An 18,578-nucleotide genomic window follows, 5' to 3' on the forward strand; every position below is an offset into this window, starting at 1 on the left:
CGGTTTAAATGTGTAGCATTATTACACGCGTAAGGTAAAGCTCCAGTAAATATTTCTTAATCTATGACGTCTTCATAGAGGTGTAAGTGTCTTCTTCAAATGAACCAGGTAACTACGCAATTTGGCCATTCCAAATGGTACTTAATAATATTTTCGATCAAAGTGTTGTTTACCTTTTACTTACTTACCTGATTCATTTGAAGGTTTCCTTTGTTTATTTAGTTATAATTTTTTCTCGATTCTATGTGCTGCCATAATTAGACTTAAGTTTTCGAATTTTGCTTGTGCTTATCACTTTCATATTTTATTTTATCCATAAATTATATTGTGTATGCGGTGTTTGTGATAACTATGCAATTGCGAAGCCTAATTTCTTATATCAACTTTTAAGCTACACACCCTACGGCACCCGATTAGCCTTCAATCATAAATAGCCGTGTAATTGAATAATAACTGTGTCCATATCTTATTGATTAGGTTTATTTTACTGTAGCTTAATTAGCTCGGCAATATCACATTAATCTTTTTTCCGTCTTTTTTGGTCTTTTTTTTTTCCTTCACGTTTGGCTTCCTCTCCCTCAAAGTCTTGTTTCATATGTATCAATTATAATTGTGAAAGCGGCGAGATTTCGGTTTTATAAGATATGCCTAATTTTATATTTCTAAGTCAAGGGGTTATACTTTTAGTCTGGTCAATCTGAAACGAAGATTCATTATTTGTTATTTATTTACTAAATGGTAGTATTATGTTTTTGATATTAAACTTTCTAATGAAGTTTCTGGAATGTATTGATTCCGTTTATTGTTAACTCTATTCGTATTTTTGACCTCTATAATTTTAATATTTTTTGCTGTCTTATTCCCCTAAGAAAGTCTATACCTAAAATCAGCCATACTAATTGAGTTTTTATTTTTTAAAGGCTTTATTTTTTTCTAAATTTAAAAAAAAGGTCTTGTTTTTTTTCCTGGTATACATGCTCTTGAGTACATAACAAAGCCAATAAAATATTTGTGAATATTTTTTAACAAGTTTTCATTATAATACTAATTATTTTATATTTATTTTTCTTTTCTTCATTTTATTTTGTTGATAATTTTATCTTCGGGTTTGAATATATAAATTTCTTTTTCCTTGCGCTTTTGGTGTCTAACAGTCAGTCTCCGAATGTTCTTGTAAATCTATTCAATATTGTTAATATCTTATACCGACCACGATTTATTTGAAGAAGAAGTAGGCTGTCATATATATTGAAGCCATTCAATTCAGTTCAATTATTCAACTCAATAAGTCTCACAAAATAAAACTTTCTTGCATGGTTTGTCATCTGTGAAATTACTTTTAGTTTGATCTATAGCTTGAACACTGGTGTTAAAGCTTTATCAATTTGCATTCTTTCGTTTCCTTGTTGTCATTATCTCTATTACTGTTATTTAATTTCTATTTTACCATTACTTTTAATTTCAGAATTTATTTCCAGGTTCTGAGGGTGTTCTAAAACTAATTTGCATTCATTTCAACTGGTAAAGCCGTTGAACATGTCCCCTCTTCATACAACTCTCAATGCCGATGGTAGCATAAGGAAGGATTCCGGATCAATACCGGATTTGAAATCAAATCCCTTACCGACTATAAATGATACCGAATCTACTGAAAACCAAGAAAACCCAGCTACTAATGTACCGACAACAGGATATTTACCAGCTTCTACTTCAACTTCAACTTCCATTTCATCTTCAGGGATATCTAATTCATCAACATCAACAAATCTCACATCCTTGCTGCTGTCTCTGACTTCATCATCTAATAGAAGACCAGTAGCTCGTCGGGCATGCCTATCTTGTCGTGAAAAGAAGATTAAATGTGATGGTGAACCTACAACAACAATTGTTTCTTTTGATGGCTCCAATAAAATTATTCCTCAAACTACAAGAACTTGTTCCAATTGTAAATTCTTGGGAATTAAGTGTGTATTTGTACAGAGTAATAGAGGTGGTAGAAGAAAGAAAAGAGGGTCAATGGATGGATCTGCATCACCAACTGCAACTACGCCTGTAATAGTGACTGATCAAGATAAGAGATTAAGACTAGAAGAAGATACCAGTCCAAGAACCCAGCATTTAATGGCCTCAGATATTCAATCTCAACAACATCAACTACAGCATAGAGTGCCTCAACCACCACTACCACCACCTACACATCAACTACCACATATTTCTCACCCAGTTTATGGGTATAATCCCCCACAAATTCCTAATGCTTATTGGAAACAACCACCACCTCCTCCACAACATCATCAACCTCCACTACAACCAATTCCAGTCTCCGCTTTGTCAAGTCACCAGCCATTTCCTGTTCAAACAGCTGGCTTGCCTTTTGGGCATCCTGGTCAGCCACCACCACCTCCTCCATCACAACCCCCTTTACCACCCCCACAAACTCTTTTTTTCAATAGCCAGAAAACATACTATCAATGGTGGTACACCAACACCAATAGTAACACACGGCCAGAAATTCAAGAGCAACATATCAGATCTCTCTTGCCTTCATTATCAGTCCCAAACATAAAATCTCCTATCAACCAACTGCGGGATCCGAATAATAGACCAGCTTCTTCCACAGTCGGTATCTCTTCTCACTTGAGGACGATAGAAGCAGTTGGTAATCCTTTACCTATAACTCTAAAGCCTTTCAATCCATTACCACCTAAATATTCTCCCGACTATTTTAACCCGATTTATTTGATTACCAAGTACTATCCTGAAAACCCTTCGTTGAAACCATCATTACCAAAGACATACATAGGTAATTATACTTTGGATGAAGATAGTAATGCTGGCTGGTGGACACCACAGTATTTATCAGCCATTGGTTTACCACCTTGGGAGGTACTATACAAAATTCTTCTAATTTATTATGAATTTTATCATCCCTTTCAAAATGTCTTGCCTCCAAATATTCAAGGGTTACTTGATGCTTCCAATCCTAGAGCTCAAACTTCTATATGGTTTGCTATAATTTTAATAACTTTGCCTATTGCGAAGTCCTATAATTTAGGAATTTGTCTAGAAGAAGATGTTTGGCTTGAACACATCAGATTGAATTGGAAGAGAATGAACAGTTTTACAAGTTTCTTATGTTTGAATCTTTTATCTCATGTCACTACTTTGAGATATCATTGGTTTAAATTTAATTATTTAAGAGACGATCTACAAGTTTTATACGAAGCCGCAGCCGCAGCTACACACTATAATGCTATAGATGTTCAAGATTTGGTTAGACAAAACCGATGGGTAGGACTTGTGAATACTCACCTTTCTGATATCTTTCTATACAAAATGTCACTTTATGATCAGGAAAATATTCTTTCTAATGAAGCTCAAAATTTAAACTTCACTGGTTTAGAAAAGTATCATCAGTTTGCTCGTCCAGGAGCTTTAAAGTTTGATTCTAGATATAAATCTATTAACTTTCTGGAACGAACAATTCATTTGAATTTGGAATTGTTGCTAGTGAATTTGGGTTATCAATCACAATTAGTGATGAAATTATATGAAAAAGCGAATCCATTACAGATGTTTAAATATCAATTGTTAGAATTCGATCAGAATACTACTAGTTCGGAATTTATACCATTAATTAAATACATTCAAGCCGATAAATTTTCCTTCATAGAGACAAGAAAGAGATTGGGTCAATTAGCAGATCATTCATGGTACTCAATAATAATGATGATTAGAGAATTGATTAATTTTGCTAAATTAATAGAGATTCATGATAAGGAGAATTTTCAAGTAATATTACATGGTACTGATATAAGTTCCAGTATCTACCATACGTGGATTAAACTTCCAACATTTGCATTAATAACAAGTTATACATTTATGCCATTAATGTTAAATGCTCTCGTTATATTGAAATTGGTCACTTTGAGCAAGAAAGACAAAAACCCTTCAACCTTGGTTATAACCATCGATGAAGATAAATCAACAGAAATTACAATTGATCCTGATGTAATCAGAGATATTTGTAAATATAACTACAATGATTTCAAACATCAATTAGTGGATCGAACTATGTTAGGGTTCATTCGAGCTAAGACTTCATATACTTTAGCTGAGCCAATTCAAAAATTGAATTTAAATTTACTTAATCAGTTAATTATAAATTTCAATGAATATATATCACGAACTGGATCCGTGAGTTCAGTTTAAAGCAACAAAGGTTTGAACATCCAATTCCATTCTTTAATATTTGCATTAATTCTTAAAATTATAATTTTTCTAATTTTTTTCTCTTCCAGTTATGACTTCATGTCTACTTAACTCCTGTAATATATGTATTCCTATTTAATTAATACACAAAATTTTGAAGGTTGCTAAATTTGTATTTGTAAATCAAGATCGCTCATCGATAATCTTTGTGAAAGATTATTTTCGAATTTGATATTTTCATAACTATATTTAACTTTAGTTTTCGTAAACGAAGGCAATTTTGTCAAACAAGGGGTAGACGATCATATAAAACAATCAATAATTAAAAGTATAAGCAAGATTCAACTAATGCTATTCTTCCACATATGCATATGCGAAATCAAAAAAATGGTTCGGAACAATACAATCCCCCAAAAAATATTGTTCAAATTTTCCTAATACCTTCGGATCCAAACTCCGTCGCGAGCCTAAAAAGTACAAATAATTTGGCAACCAAAATCAAATTAGGAAAATATTGCGCGTCCTCTGCCCCTCAATTCCTCCCCTCTTTTCGGGAAATTGTAATTATTGACCGCTTTTCCGAGCGTCTGTACGACAAATAATAATGTCGCAATCCCGACATTAGACGACAGTACACGACATTCTACGTCATTATTTTAGGACCATATGCTAGAACTCCAACCTATCAATCTCTTGCTTGTTACAATTCTCTATATTCATTGCTTGTCTTGTATAGTTTGCATAATAGCATTGAAGTTTACTATTCAGAAATCTTTCTTGATAAAGGTATTTAAGTCCACGTTTTGAATTCAAAAATTCACGTGAACCTCGTGGTCGTGGCAAGCAGATCATAAGTAAGAACTGGAAACAATAAATGAAAAGGACAAGTTCAAAACGATAGTGTTATTGAAGTAAAGAGAAATATATCAGTGGAATTATCCTTTAAGAGATGATAAGTGTTTTCAAACCAGCTCAATGTGCTTCTACAAACAGTTTCATCAATAGTTATGATGGATCAACATCCCCCACACCATATTTACCGTTCAATTACACGGTAGAGGGATTGACTAGAGATGTTTATGTCAAGCCACTTCACAGTCATAATGATTATTGGAGAGCCCGACCTTTGTTTGATGCCTTAAGTGCGGGAGCACAAAGCATTGAAAGTGATATATGGTACTTTAGTACTGGATACTCCAATGAAAGAACCATTACAGAAACAACTGCTAACAAATTAGTAAACACTACTGTTACGAAATATTTCAGAAATGATGAAATTTACGTGGGTCACAGCTCAATATACCTTGAACCAATTAATACACTAAATAATTTATATTTGAATCCATTGTATGAGTTCCTCGAGTTTACAAACCCAAGCTTCTCCAACTTGGAGAATACTAATTTGAATGGAGTATTTTATAATGAGCCAGAGACTACATTATATCTTTGGTTTGACTTTAAAACAAGTGCTAATGAAACATACCAAGCATTAAAGCCATACTTACAACCATTCATAGATCGAGGATATTTAAGTTTTTATGATGTTAAGCAAGACAAGTATGTTGAAGGGCCATTAACTTTGACAATTACAGGTAATTTACCAACAGAATTGGTCCAACAGGAACAAGACAAGAGGTACTTCTTTTTGGATGGACCCTTGGACAAGTTTAATCCTTCTAGTGATGATGAAGAATTAACAAAATGGTCTAAACTATCTCGAGTAGCAAGCTGCGCGGCTCAAGCATTCTTGAACGGTGATGTTTCAGCAATCAAGGCTGCTTCTAGAGCACCCTTCACCGTTGATCAAGAGAACACAGTCAAAAATTATATAAATACGGCACATTCATATGGATTAAAGACCAGAGTCTGGGGAGATGTCTCTTGGCCAGTAAATATTAGAGATTCTCATCTCAAGAGCTACTTTGAAGCAGGATCTGACTTTTTAAATGTAGATGATTTACAAAAAGCAATTGAACTATTCTAAAGTTTGATTTAATATATATATGTATGTAAGGAGAATGTACATTTAAAAGTTTCGTTTTAGAACTTCATATGAATAAAATATAATGGCATTAGCTGGAACACATCTTATTAAAGTTATACCTAAGCCATTATACAAATTTCTAATTCCACCTTGTTTAGTGATTAATTGTTTAGTAACTCTTAAGAAATCCAATGAACCCGGTGATACTTTTCCAGATGCTTTCTTTAAAATATCATGGGTTTGAATATTGGACTTTACAGTATCTATGGGGAAAATTGAAAAGTTAAATGTTAAACCAGCAATGGCTCCACTTATTAAAGAGTTAATGTCTTCACCAACTCCTAACGCGTTAATTCCACTTACATACTCGTAGGTTCCAAACCATATAGCTGTACCGACAATTTCACGTATTAATGTTGAAGTTAAACCATTCCATAAACCAGTAACACCATCCTTTTTAATAATGTTTTGAACTAAAGGAATGTAACTTAAAGAGTTAGGTCTTGTAGCACTTGTAGTACTTGATGCTGTGGATGCCAAATTAGATACTTGTAATTGACATTTTATTAATTCAATAGGTGTTAATACAAATGATGCCATAGCACCAGCAAATCCTCCACTAAGACATTTTAACCCCATATGTGGTTCATCATTAGAGTTGGGATCTCTAATCTTCGAAAGAGCAAAGTTATATGATGAAAATAAGATTCCTGTTTCCATACAAGCTCCAATTAAGGGAGCTTTCAATCCTTTATAAAATCCATCAATGATACCTTCATTATGATAAGTGGATCTAATCATAGCCAAAGTTGATGGAGAACTGGAAGTGGAAGTAGCTTGAAGACGAACCTTTATGGTGTCCAAAGGATACTCGATCAACTTCCCAAACATACCTGATACAGCTCCAAAAGTGATTTCTTTCAAAGGATGTAACTCATCTTGCTGTGGCTTTTGCTTCTTGTGGAGGTCTGGTTTTGCTAAAGATCCTTGAGAATCTTGGTATACAAATGACTCAGACATGCGATTAAAACAATTTATGATATGTTATCTAATGTCAATCTTATGTCATATACTATACATGGGCAATATGGACAATGCTTTAATGGTTTGCTTAGAGAATGTGCAAGTATCAATAAATAAATTTTCAAATTTTGCAATTTGCTTTTCGATCTGATGCGATAGCAAATTTTTCAGCCTTGGCTAAGACCAGAGATGTTTATGGAAGTCATAGTCATATTACTAACCATAATTATAATTATAATCATAATTAGTATTGCTTATGTTTATGTTATGATTTGTTACGTCTACAGTAAATCATACTTTTGTTTACGTTATATATGTAGAAGTTGTGCTTAGTACTACGATCACTTGTAATAATAGTTATGTATATTTTTGGTAAACTTTATGAAGAATTAGTATGATATTATACAACAACTTAACGTAATGGAATGAATCTTGAAGAAGCGTTACCAGCTCTACCATGTCTAACTGGAGTATAAGTAATGGAGAATTCACCTAAGTAGTGACCAACCATTTCTGGTCTGATTTCAACAGTGTTGAAAACCTTACCGTTGTAAACACCAACGACGGAACCAATCATTTCTGGAACAACAACCATATTTCTTAAGTGGGTCTTGACAATAGCTGGCTTTTCATTTGGTTCAGTGTTAGCTCTGGCAACTCTTAATTTGTTAATGAAACCCATTTCCTTGGTACCTAAACCTCTGGAGAATCTTCTTCTGACTCTGGCAGAACATAATTTGGTGAAGTCTTCAGTTGATAATTCAACTAAATCTTTTAAATCAACACCCTTGAAAGTGAAGGTTCTGAAGGTTCTCTTCTTCTTTTGTTCAGCTAAAAAATTTGTTAGTATTTTTTGTCTTCATCAAATGCTTATTGGACTATTGCTGTCTTTTACAATCAATTATATCACTTGTTCATTTTATCGGTGTTCATAATAATAATGCATATCCTGCTCGATGCTGAGAATACTTTGATGATTCATAAAAATAAAACATAGTCTATCCATAAAGTAGTTGTAGCTAGGTGTTGCACTTTATTTTCATAATTATTGTGATACTGAAAAATTTAGGTATAACCTTTAAATCCAATGTGGTCGTACATCGTTTTAGGTACTGTTATGATTTGAAATAACATATGACTGTTTTACAACTTGACAGTTCTCTTGATGATATTCTACATATAGTCATTGAAGGATTTCTTCCATTCATTTGTACAAAGTCTTTACTATGATCTTTCATATTTCACTGATGATGCCATTTAATTATTATACACACAACAAAATGATACAACAAGGATAGATTGTTGTTAAGCTCTTAGATAGTCTTCTTCATTCCTCTTAAATACATACTATCAGCCATATTGATTGGATATAGATTATTGATATATACAGATCTCTAAAAGGACTACAACAACATTTTTCAAAAACCAATTACTACTTAAAATTTTTTTTGTTCCTTTCCTCAGGCTTGGTTTACTAGAAAAGATTCATGCCGCAATAGTTTATCTTTTTCTCCCGTGAGAATTAATGGTTAACTATGGGGACTGCATAACAGTCAAGGAGTTGAAAAATTGCGAAGCCCTAAACCCTAGTCAGTGACTGCGTTTTTTCTAAGGAAAACTCACGTGAGTCGGTGTATACAGGAACGTATCTAAAGTTTGTGAAAAAAAATTCACAGCAAAAATGACTAGTTTACCAATCGGTTTAATATACCTCTTCTTTTGAAATATTTCAGTTAATCAAAGAATAGTCTGCTAATCATTCTATAGCTTAAATCGTGATTATTCTAAAGAGACACCATAATGAAATACTTAGCTGCTTACTTATTATTAGTCCAAGGTGGTAATGCTGCCCCATCCTCCGCTGACATTTCTTCTTTATTAGAATCTGTTGGTGTTGAAGCTGAAGAATCCAGAATCTCCACTTTATTAGCCGAATTAGAAGGTAAGGATGTCAACCAATTAATCGCTGAAGGTAACACCAAGTTAGCTTCCGTCCCATCTGGTGGTGCTGCTCCAGCTGCTGCTGGTGCTTCTGCTGCTTCTGGTGCTGCTGCCGAAGAAGCTGCTGAAGAAGCCGCTGAAGAAGCTAAGGAAGAATCTGATGATGACATGGGTTTCGGTTTATTTGATTAGAGAAATCATGCAGGGATTTAACATTTCAATTATAAAACTATCACAGTATTATTATTTAAATTATTTATTAATTCTTCATAATCTTCTATCATATAAATAAAAAAGGCTAAAAAAGGTAAAATTAAATTGCTTGTCATGTAGTTCTAAACTATTACTCTATTTCATTATTTACTGATGAGATTACCAGTCTTAAATTATCGTTGTTATGATTATTTAGCGTAATACTACTATCATCATTACTCCTATTAAAATTATAAGTTGTCTTCTCAATCAACACACGAAATTTATTGATCTCATGAACTAGACTCTCATTACTATATTCAATGTCATCTGTTTGATTTCGTATTTGTAAGGTGCCATTATCCTCTTCATCACTATCATAAATTCCTAAGCGAGAATTGGTAGAACCATCGATGTCCCTCTTTTCTTTAACGTCACCAATTATATTTCTTAGATTATCTCGGAGATTCTTAAGATATTGTAACTTTTCGTACTTGTAGACAAGTGAATCATATGCTTGAGTTAGATTTGATCTCAATGTATCATATTGTTCAAGTAAAACCCGATGAGATTCCAATTTATTCTGTTGATGTTCCTTCACTTGATTAAGAAGTTGACGTTTCAAAGTTCTTTTACCCTTCCCTACTGACACTTTATCCAATTGTATTACTGGTTGATCATCCTGTATAAGTATACCAGATTCATTATCTTTTTCACCTCCTTCAACTTCTTCTTCTGACTCTATCTCTTCATCAGAAGAAGCATCTACTTCTAATAAAAGATACTTTGAATCAGGTAATTCTTCAATCAACAATTTGAATTCCTCTAACTTGCTAGAAATGCCATGATTATTTACAGTATGATTACCCAGTATATATTGTAAAGATATCAATAAAGGGTTTAAGATTGAATTTATCTTTGATAATTTTTCATGAACAATTGAGGCTTTATATGACTCTAATTTCAATACTTGCTGAATGATTTGGTTCGATATTTGTGAATTGAAATTATGACTATTATATTTCCGTATCTGTACATTTACCTTACCTAGTATTTTTGAAAATTTGACTCTATCTAGTGATGGCTGATATGGATAAAGATCTTTATCATTTGCTATAATACCGTTAATAGAGTCTGTTAAAGTTAACGGTTTATTGAGCAACTTATACTGACTTTCTAGAAATTGCTTGGTATATGAATATGTGTAACTCATTCTATTATTAGGACCATTTGCAACCAAGAGATCATCATGATGTTCCCCATATAATAGGACTATTGGTAAACATAAACATTAGCTCGCAATAGAACATCCATACCTCTATAGATTTAAAGTCGTGTCCATAGATCAGAAAAATAGCTGACCTAAAATAATAACACAAACTTACTTCTAATATACGAGAGACTAACTCGGAAATTCATAAGAATTATTTGGCACAATGGAGGTGGCGAGGGCGACATTGAGGTTAGACCAAAATGTACGTCTCAAATTAATATTTGGTCTTATTGGGGGCACGTATTTTTGATCATACGATAAGGTTTTACCTATACAATAATAGAAACTTTATTTATACTACTATACATACATTCATAAAAAATTAAAGTTCAAACATCTTATTTTCTACCGTTAAAATGGTTGCTGGTGTGGGAGAATTATGGTATCTTTCAATATGTTCGGTTATAATCGTAGGTGAGCTATACAAATACCGATTCTTATCCGTTAAATAATAAAGTAGAACAATTATAAAAATTCTGTCAACACAAAGAGATCATAACCATTAACGCAGCGAAGTGAAATAGGTGGAATAGGAAAGAAAAATAAATTCAGAGAAGACTAGTGTAGAATAAAATAAACATATGCGGAGATAACCTCGGATAACAATGAAGGTCCTCCCTGTTAGAAGTACCAATTGGTTAAGTGGAGTCAAATTGTTTAAAAGTCTCTATTGCTGAGATTAGATCCGTTTCCGTTATATTATATATCTAATACATCATTCTCGTCATCTAATTCTTAGCAACTGCCCGAGTGCTTTTGTCTCAAATTTCTACCCCTTATATGTCTAGTTGCACAAACATACATATTTCAAGGATACTCCCATACAGTAATTTACTTGTATTTTTTCCTCTAAATTGCCGGAAAACGGGGCTAACTAAAACAATATATTTCTAAAAGAACGTCTTACATTTATTTCACACTACTTCATCGAGCAGTTGCAATAATTCGTAAATTTATTTTTTAATTGAGTGAAAAAAATAAATTTGACACTGGTAGTGAACAACTCATTTTTAGCTAGTCAACTGATCGATGATTCTACTCCTCCTTTAGTCCCTTCCATTTCATTCGGGAAGCATGAGTTTAGTTTTATTAATTTGTTCAATTAAATAATATAAATAATATAAATAATATTTTTTTTTTTTTGAACTTAAATTAGTGTTAAAAAGGAGGGGATAATATCAGGTAAGGGAAAGGCCTGTCTGTTTCAGGATAAGCTACTGTAAAGAAAAACTAAAACAATACGTTGGAATAATGTATGTACACGTAAATGTATAATGTAAAGAAAATTTCTATATGGAAGACAAATTAGTTCTATTTATTTCAACAACTTCTTCTTCCACCAGATATCCGTAGTATTATTCTCTTATACTTGCTGCCTCAACCCCAAAGAGAATGCTGATCTTTTATGTAAGACCATAATACCCCCCCTTTTTTCCGTTAAAAAAATCCAAAAAAAGGGATTCAAAATTATATTAAGGTCGAGTCTCTCCCAATTGCTAAAACGTTCTAAAACCCTGTTGCAACGGCTAAATAAGTCAAATATTTTATTGTCGACAATGTTACGTATCGAGAGAATGGTTCCATAGCATTACCGATGAGGAGAATTAGCGCACATATATCCATAAGTTGGAGATCACCTGGATTTGCAAGAGGGATGTAAGTATGCCTTGTAGAGACATGAATGTACCTTTTATTATTCTATATACATTGTAGGTTATGAGTACATTGTTGCTTGCTTTCAACAATTTATCAATACAAATGACAGTTAGCTGATTATTTATCACACAATTGTTGCTTCCGTGCAGTGATCATCGTACTTGTAAGTAACATAACCATAACCGACATAAGTTGTCATTACGGCACATTTCCCTCTAGTAAAAATTCTTTGAATACTATTACGAGTTTACGTGCGAGAAATTGTATTTGCCATGTAAGGTCCATTCCGCGTTTTCGAGATTAAGGTTTTTAAAAGCATCAGGCTAATTGTTTGTTTCAATTACAATCGCCTAATGTGGACTGTATGGTATTCTTTTCTATTGTGTCTTTCTACCATTGTGCGACATCTAACCTTATGTCATGTCATTAGCAATAATTACATAGTTCCGTAGTTTTACCAATAATCCAGTTACATTAAGGTTTCCTCTGCATAACCAAAATTTTTAATTTACCACGTCTGGTAATTTTTATAAAACCTATTAGACTCATATAGATCCTTACATGAATATTTTATTTATTTTATTTTATGTTAAGATATTTTATTATTATATAATTTTTACTCAATAACTTTATTAAGGTTAACTCATTCGTAGCTCATATCTCCTTTTGATATTAAGGGAATATCCTTGCTTAATAAAATAATTCCCAACGGAAAAAAAGCCCGAAAATTATAAAAAAAATAATATCAAAAAATAAACATTTTAAGACAATCAAAAAATTTAAAATATAAAATTTAATAAATATTTTTTTTGTATTGTTGGGGGTTGGGCTATATACAGTACCAAGTAGTTGCATACATATGTGAGTATGTACGTATGTACTTCCATTCAAAGAATAGTATTATATTGAGATCAAAAGGTTAAGATATTGCCAGAGTGATTTTCAGTTTCTTTTTCGGAAGTATAGTTGGAGAAAGTTATATGAAAATCGGTTTTCTAGTTATTTTTATAAAACATCTTTAGTGTCTGATCTACTATTTAAGTAAAATTTATTATAAATGTTCATTATCGTGATAGCTTATTAAGCCCATCCAGCATTCATATCGTATCGTCAACAATTGTTACCGAGGAGGTGTTTGCAACTTTTACCCATTCTAGCATGAATAAAAATATTCGGGCTAGTAATAAAATAATCAAAAATAGTAATCCAAATATCAGAAATAGCAGCACCATTCCTAATAATAACTTACCTCATTCAACTCCACCTCCTCAACCAACTACAACTTGTTCAATTGCCGAATCTCAAACTCAATCTCAAACTCAATCTCAAAACTATATCAACCAACAGCATTATCATCCAATTCTTTCTCACTCAATTGCTTCAATTTCAAGTCCACCACCTCCAGCATCATCATCATCTACAGGTCTTGATAATCAATTATCAGTAACCGATCTGAACGCAGCCATGTCTTCCAATCAAAATTCTGGCGCAAACCAAGCTTCAGTCTCTCTCGGTTCAACTCTATCTTCTAATTCTTCTTCTCCGTCACATAGTACAGTAATTACCAATACTGGTTCAGTTGGTACAACAGCAAGTACTTCTATGGGATCTCGATCTGGTTCATTATCTGGTCCAAGATCTAGTTCAATTACTGTTTCTAATTCTACTTCTAAGCGAAGCAATTTTCAATTTACTTATGATGCTGATAATTTCTTACTAGATCTTATCTTTAGATACAAACATGAAATATTTACTAGAGGAAATACTATCAAAACATGGGAATTGGTACTTTCTGAATTCAACCGACGGTTTCATTCAAATATAATTCAATCCAGAACAATCAATAACCGTTTTAAAGCTCTTCGTAAAAATCTAGAGAATAAATTAATAAATGAACCAGTACCTTTACTGGAATTAAATCTCAATGAAAATGAAAAGTTATTGGTTAGTTTGAATGAATTTCTTAATATCAAAGAGATGCTAAAACAGAAGGCTACAGAGAATAAGTTCTTAGATACATCTACAATAACTAATGCCAACCCCCCTCCAGGTCTTCCACCAGTTGAATCATCATCAAATGTAAATACATCATTTATTAACTCCCAAGATCCAATGGATATAGATGCTACTGCAACTTCTACCACAACTTCTCCATCATTTATTCAATTATCACCTTCTTTACATGCTCAACAACAATTGGCTCACCAACAACAACAACACTTACATCAACGATTATTGATCGGAAATTCGTATCTGAATCCAACAAATCCAAATACATCAACTATTCAACCAGTATCACCCAACACAGCCAATTTAGCAATGAGTAATGCATTATCTCAGACTCAAGAACATAGTCATGCCCAGGCACAACAATTTCAATTTCAATTCCCACCGAATCCCCCCGTCAAGGTAGAACAAGTTTCTTATGACAATCCTATGCTCCATCACACTTCACTTGGATCAGTATCACAACTACAGCAGCAACAACAACAACAGCAGCAACAGCAACTACAGAAACCTCAACAACTACATTCTCCAGTCCAGATACACCCACCCATACCCACATCACAGCAACAACAGCATCAGCCAGAGGATTCACCTTTACATAAACGATTGAAAACTGTTGCGGTTGCGGCTCCTCCAAACGAGTTAATCAATCAACTAGTTGTTTCACAGAATGAGTATATCCTGCAAGTGAAAGATCTCAGGAAAGAACTTCAGGAATTCCGATACGAAGTAGACTACAAGATCAAAGATATATTTAATAAAATAGATACAGCCAACGATACATTACATTTAAAGATTAACAATTGTTTCGAATATTTAATGGCGAAAAAGGAAGGACTTGCAACAAATGATGCTGCAGTCACTCATTATCATCAGGAACAACAAGAGGGTCAGCAACATCATCACCAGCATGCAACTGGATTGCAATCTGATATCTTAAGCGCGCATTCGCAGACTTCGAGCAACATACAGGCTAATCCGTCTCATTCGATAGATCTGCTGGTTCGTTCCTCCGCACATTCGCAGCAACAGCATCAAACACTGTTACAACATCAACAACAACAACAACTCCACCAACAACAACACCAACAGCTGCCATCGCAACAGCTGCAACAACAGCAACAGCACCAATAAAAGTATGTCGCTAATTAGAGATTAGAGTCATCAATTTGTATTATTACTTTTACTATATTGTTTTATTACTAGCAGCATATATATATGTAATTTCTTGCATAACCTGTAAAACTATCAATGAATGGCAACTTATTCCTAGAAGTCGTGATACTATCATGCCACGCCCACGACCTAACCCCCCCAGAAACGCAGTGCCCGTAATCTAAGCTTTTTAGTTCCATGTTACTTCGAGATCTACAGATCCTGAGATCCGACCAGATCGGACTCAGTTTTTGGCTATATCCGAGGGTCCGGTTCAGGCACGTTACAAACGGCACGATACTAAGCACGCGACCAGTAACGGCTGACACAAAACAGAAACAAAGCCCTAATATAACCAGTATAATACTATCAAACACTATACGAACCCACAAACACGACATATACCATATGACTACTATGAATGTAATAACACAATTGTTACTCTACGATGACTCCGTGGTATCTAAAAACGTAACTAACCCAATTCCGGGTGAAGACATGCGTTATAAACCAACACTGACTCGAGTAGCCAGTTATCAAATCCTCATAGCTTCATGTTTAGGATTAGTAGCTTTCATATCATTCTCCATATTACGAAGAAAGTATCCTAAGATATACGTCGCTAACTTAAACAATTCCAACTTCAATTATTTGCATTCAACGTCTCGTCAGAATCTCCCTCAGATACCTTCCGGTTCCTTATTTCAATGGATCCCCATAGTTTTCAATATAGACGAGCAACAGATTTTAGATCATGCTGGATTAGATGCGGTAGTATTCCTTGGATTTTTCAAAATGAGTATTAAAGCATTAATGACATGTGTCATCTTGGCTGTGACTGTCATATCACCTATTCGGTATGTGTATACGGGGAAGCTTGATCAAGATTATCCTGATGATGATGACGATGATGATCAGGATAATAATGATGAAGATGAACCAACTAAAAGATTAATAAAGAAAGTCGCCAGATATGTTATACGTCTGATTCCCGACTCAAACACAAACGATGACAGTTACCAGAAGTTCTTGTGGATATATACCGTGTTCACGTATGTGTTCACATTTATAATCACATACTTCTTATTTAAGCAAACAGTCAAAATAATCAATATGAGACAGAGTCATTTGGGTAAACAAAACTCAATCACCGATAAAACCATAAAGATTTCCGGAATCCCTCCGATTTTAAGAGATGAGATCGATTTAAAGAGACATATTGAAAACTTGAGTATTGGAGAAGTAGATTCTATAGTCATAGTCAAAGAATGGGGACCGTTAAATGATTTATTTAAATTGCGGAAGAACATTCTAAGAAAGTTAGAAGTATACTGGGTGGAGTATTTCAAATCAAATGGAATTACTAATAAGAATCAATTGCTATCATCGAACCTACGACCTCAACTTGGAGATCTGATAAATATGAATCAGCAAGAACAACAACAACAAGACCAGCAAGATCAGCAACAGTTCCCTCCTTATCAGGATAATGTATGGGAAGAAGATAATCCTCTATCACCACAATTTTCAAATAGAGAATATGTCCTCGAACAGATTGAAGATTTAGTCAGCCAAAATGGTAACTCGGCCGATAATTCACTTGGTCAGGTTTCCTTCTTGAACGATGAATTGTTGAATAAATCTAGACCCAAATGTAAGAAGGGTTGGTGGGGATTATTTGGATATGAAGTAGATGCCATCAATCATTGGTCTGAACAATTAGATATTATAGATAAAGAGATTATTAGGGCTAGAACTAGAGAATATCCAGCAACATCAACAGCTTTTGTTACCATGAAATCTGTTGCTCAAGCTCAAATGTTAGCTCAAGCAGTATTAGATCCAAAAGTTAACCATTTAATAACTGATCTTGCACCAGCTCCTCATGATATTATCTGGGATAACTTATGTCTTACCAGAAATGAGAGGAAAATTCGACAATTCACTGTTACTGTATTTATTGGGATTTGTAGTGTATTATTGGTTTATCCTGTTCGATATTTGGCTAATTTTTTGAATATTAAATCTATATCCAAAGTATTACCAAAGTTTGGAGAATTTTTAGAAAGCAATGCTACATTACAAATATTTGTTACAGGATTGTTACCAACTTATATCTTTACAATATTCAATATAATTATTCCATATGTATATATATGGGCATCAGCAAGACAAGGATTTACATCCCATAGTGATGAAGAGTTATCATCAGTATCCAAGAATTTCTTCTATATATTTGTTAATTTATTTTTAATTTTTACTGTATTTGGTACGGCCTTTTTAAGTGATACAGTAAAACTTGCTTATCAATTGGCTCAATCATTAAGAGATCTTTCATTATTCTATGTGGACTTAATCATATTACAAGGGTTAGCTATATTCCCATTAAAACTTTTATTACTAGGTAATTTGTTACGGTTCTCTTTTGAATCCTTCTTGTGGTGTAAAACTCCTAGAGATTATTTAAATCTATACAAACCTCCTGTATTTGACTTTGGTTTACATTTACCTCAACCAATTTTAATATTGATTATCACCATAGTTTATTCTATCATGTCAACCAAGATATTAACAGCAGGACTAATCTATTTCATCTTGGGATATTTTGTATGTAAATATCAATTGTTATATGCTTGTGTCCATCCTCCTCATTCTACTGGTAAAGTTTGGCCATTAGTATTTAGAAGAACAATTTTAGGCTTATTAATATTCCAATTGACTATGGTGGGTACATTACTTTTACAAGAAGCGTATATATGTGCAACCTTTTTAGGTCCATTACCAATATTTACCATATTTTCATTATGGAATTTTCAGAATAATTATATCCCATTATCGGTATTTATAGCATTAAGAGCCATTGATAATAACCTGCTTGGAACTCGTGATGAAGAAGATATAATCGCCAGCACTAATAGTCCTATTTCCGATGATAATGATTTGACTACTTCTAAAACACTCGATGAGAGAAGAGAGTTTCAGTCCACTTATGAGTACCCATATTTAGTAGATCAATTGGATGGACCTATAATTGCTATCGATAGAAACGAAGTATTGATTGTTGATAAAGATGGTTGTTTGATACGGAAACCACAGATTATCGATGAGTGGGATTGAGGCATTAACTTCATTACT

The 18,578-nt window shown here is 33.4% G+C and overlaps 8 protein-coding genes across 8 annotated transcripts; 5 read left to right on the forward strand and 3 right to left on the reverse strand. All coding sequences in view use genetic code 12, as the record gives it.

The window, feature by feature from the left end:
* Window positions 1-1,199: 1,199 nt before the first annotated feature.
* ZCF31 (Zcf31p) lies at window positions 1,200-4,376 on the forward strand. Its single transcript, XM_064880997.1, has one exon. The coding sequence runs from the start codon at window positions 1,537-1,539 to the stop codon at window positions 4,210-4,212; it is 2,676 nt and encodes an 891-aa protein (XP_064739062.1). The 5' UTR covers window positions 1,200-1,536; the 3' UTR covers window positions 4,213-4,376.
* Window positions 4,377-4,997: 621 nt separating this feature from the next.
* On the forward strand, window positions 4,998-6,217 carry RJT21DRAFT_18943 (uncharacterized protein). The gene has a single exon (XM_064883637.1). The coding sequence runs from the start codon at window positions 5,162-5,164 to the stop codon at window positions 6,194-6,196; it is 1,035 nt and encodes a 344-aa protein (XP_064739063.1). The 5' UTR covers window positions 4,998-5,161; the 3' UTR covers window positions 6,197-6,217.
* Window positions 6,218-7,430, reverse strand: ARG11 (Arg11p). The gene has a single exon (XM_064883638.1). The coding sequence runs from the start codon at window positions 7,214-7,216 to the stop codon at window positions 6,239-6,241; it is 978 nt and encodes a 325-aa protein (XP_064739064.1). The 5' UTR covers window positions 7,217-7,430; the 3' UTR covers window positions 6,218-6,238.
* Window positions 7,431-7,543: 113 nt separating this feature from the next.
* On the reverse strand, window positions 7,544-8,667 carry RPS15 (40S ribosomal protein uS19). Its single transcript, XM_064880998.1, has 2 exons — window positions 8,568-8,667; window positions 7,544-8,050 (listed from the first exon to the last, which is right to left on the reverse strand). Exons 1-2 carry the CDS (start codon window positions 8,575-8,577, stop codon window positions 7,632-7,634), a joined length of 429 nt encoding a protein of 142 aa, XP_064739065.1. The 5' UTR covers window positions 8,578-8,667; the 3' UTR covers window positions 7,544-7,631.
* A 259-nt stretch (window positions 8,668-8,926) lies between these two features.
* RPP2B (ribosomal protein P2) lies at window positions 8,927-9,368 on the forward strand. Its single transcript, XM_064880999.1, has one exon. The coding sequence runs from the start codon at window positions 9,020-9,022 to the stop codon at window positions 9,350-9,352; it is 333 nt and encodes a 110-aa protein (XP_064739066.1). The 5' UTR covers window positions 8,927-9,019; the 3' UTR covers window positions 9,353-9,368.
* Window positions 9,369-9,416: 48 nt separating this feature from the next.
* On the reverse strand, window positions 9,417-10,747 carry RJT21DRAFT_18987 (uncharacterized protein). Its single transcript, XM_064883639.1, has one exon. The coding sequence runs from the start codon at window positions 10,563-10,565 to the stop codon at window positions 9,504-9,506; it is 1,062 nt and encodes a 353-aa protein (XP_064739067.1). The 5' UTR covers window positions 10,566-10,747; the 3' UTR covers window positions 9,417-9,503.
* A 2,692-nt stretch (window positions 10,748-13,439) lies between these two features.
* RJT21DRAFT_1730 (uncharacterized protein) lies at window positions 13,440-15,422 on the forward strand (the record flags this gene model as incomplete). Its single annotated transcript, XM_064883557.1, has 1 exon — window positions 13,440-15,422. The coding sequence occupies one exon, from the start codon at window positions 13,440-13,442 to the stop codon at window positions 15,420-15,422; it is 1,983 nt and encodes a 660-aa protein (XP_064739068.1).
* A 519-nt stretch (window positions 15,423-15,941) lies between these two features.
* Window positions 15,942-18,560, forward strand: RJT21DRAFT_82558 (uncharacterized protein; the record flags this gene model as incomplete). The annotated part of the gene is made up of 1 exon (XM_064885333.1): window positions 15,942-18,560. One exon carries the CDS (start codon window positions 15,942-15,944, stop codon window positions 18,558-18,560), a length of 2,619 nt encoding a protein of 872 aa, XP_064739069.1.
* Between the last annotated feature and the right edge of the window lie 18 nt (window positions 18,561-18,578).

This window comes from Scheffersomyces amazonensis (assembly GCF_036850825.1).
Source record: "Scheffersomyces amazonensis strain UFMG-HMD-26.3 chromosome Unknown RJT21scaffold_2, whole genome shotgun sequence".
Lineage (NCBI taxonomy): Eukaryota > Fungi > Ascomycota > Pichiomycetes > Serinales > Debaryomycetaceae > Scheffersomyces > Scheffersomyces amazonensis.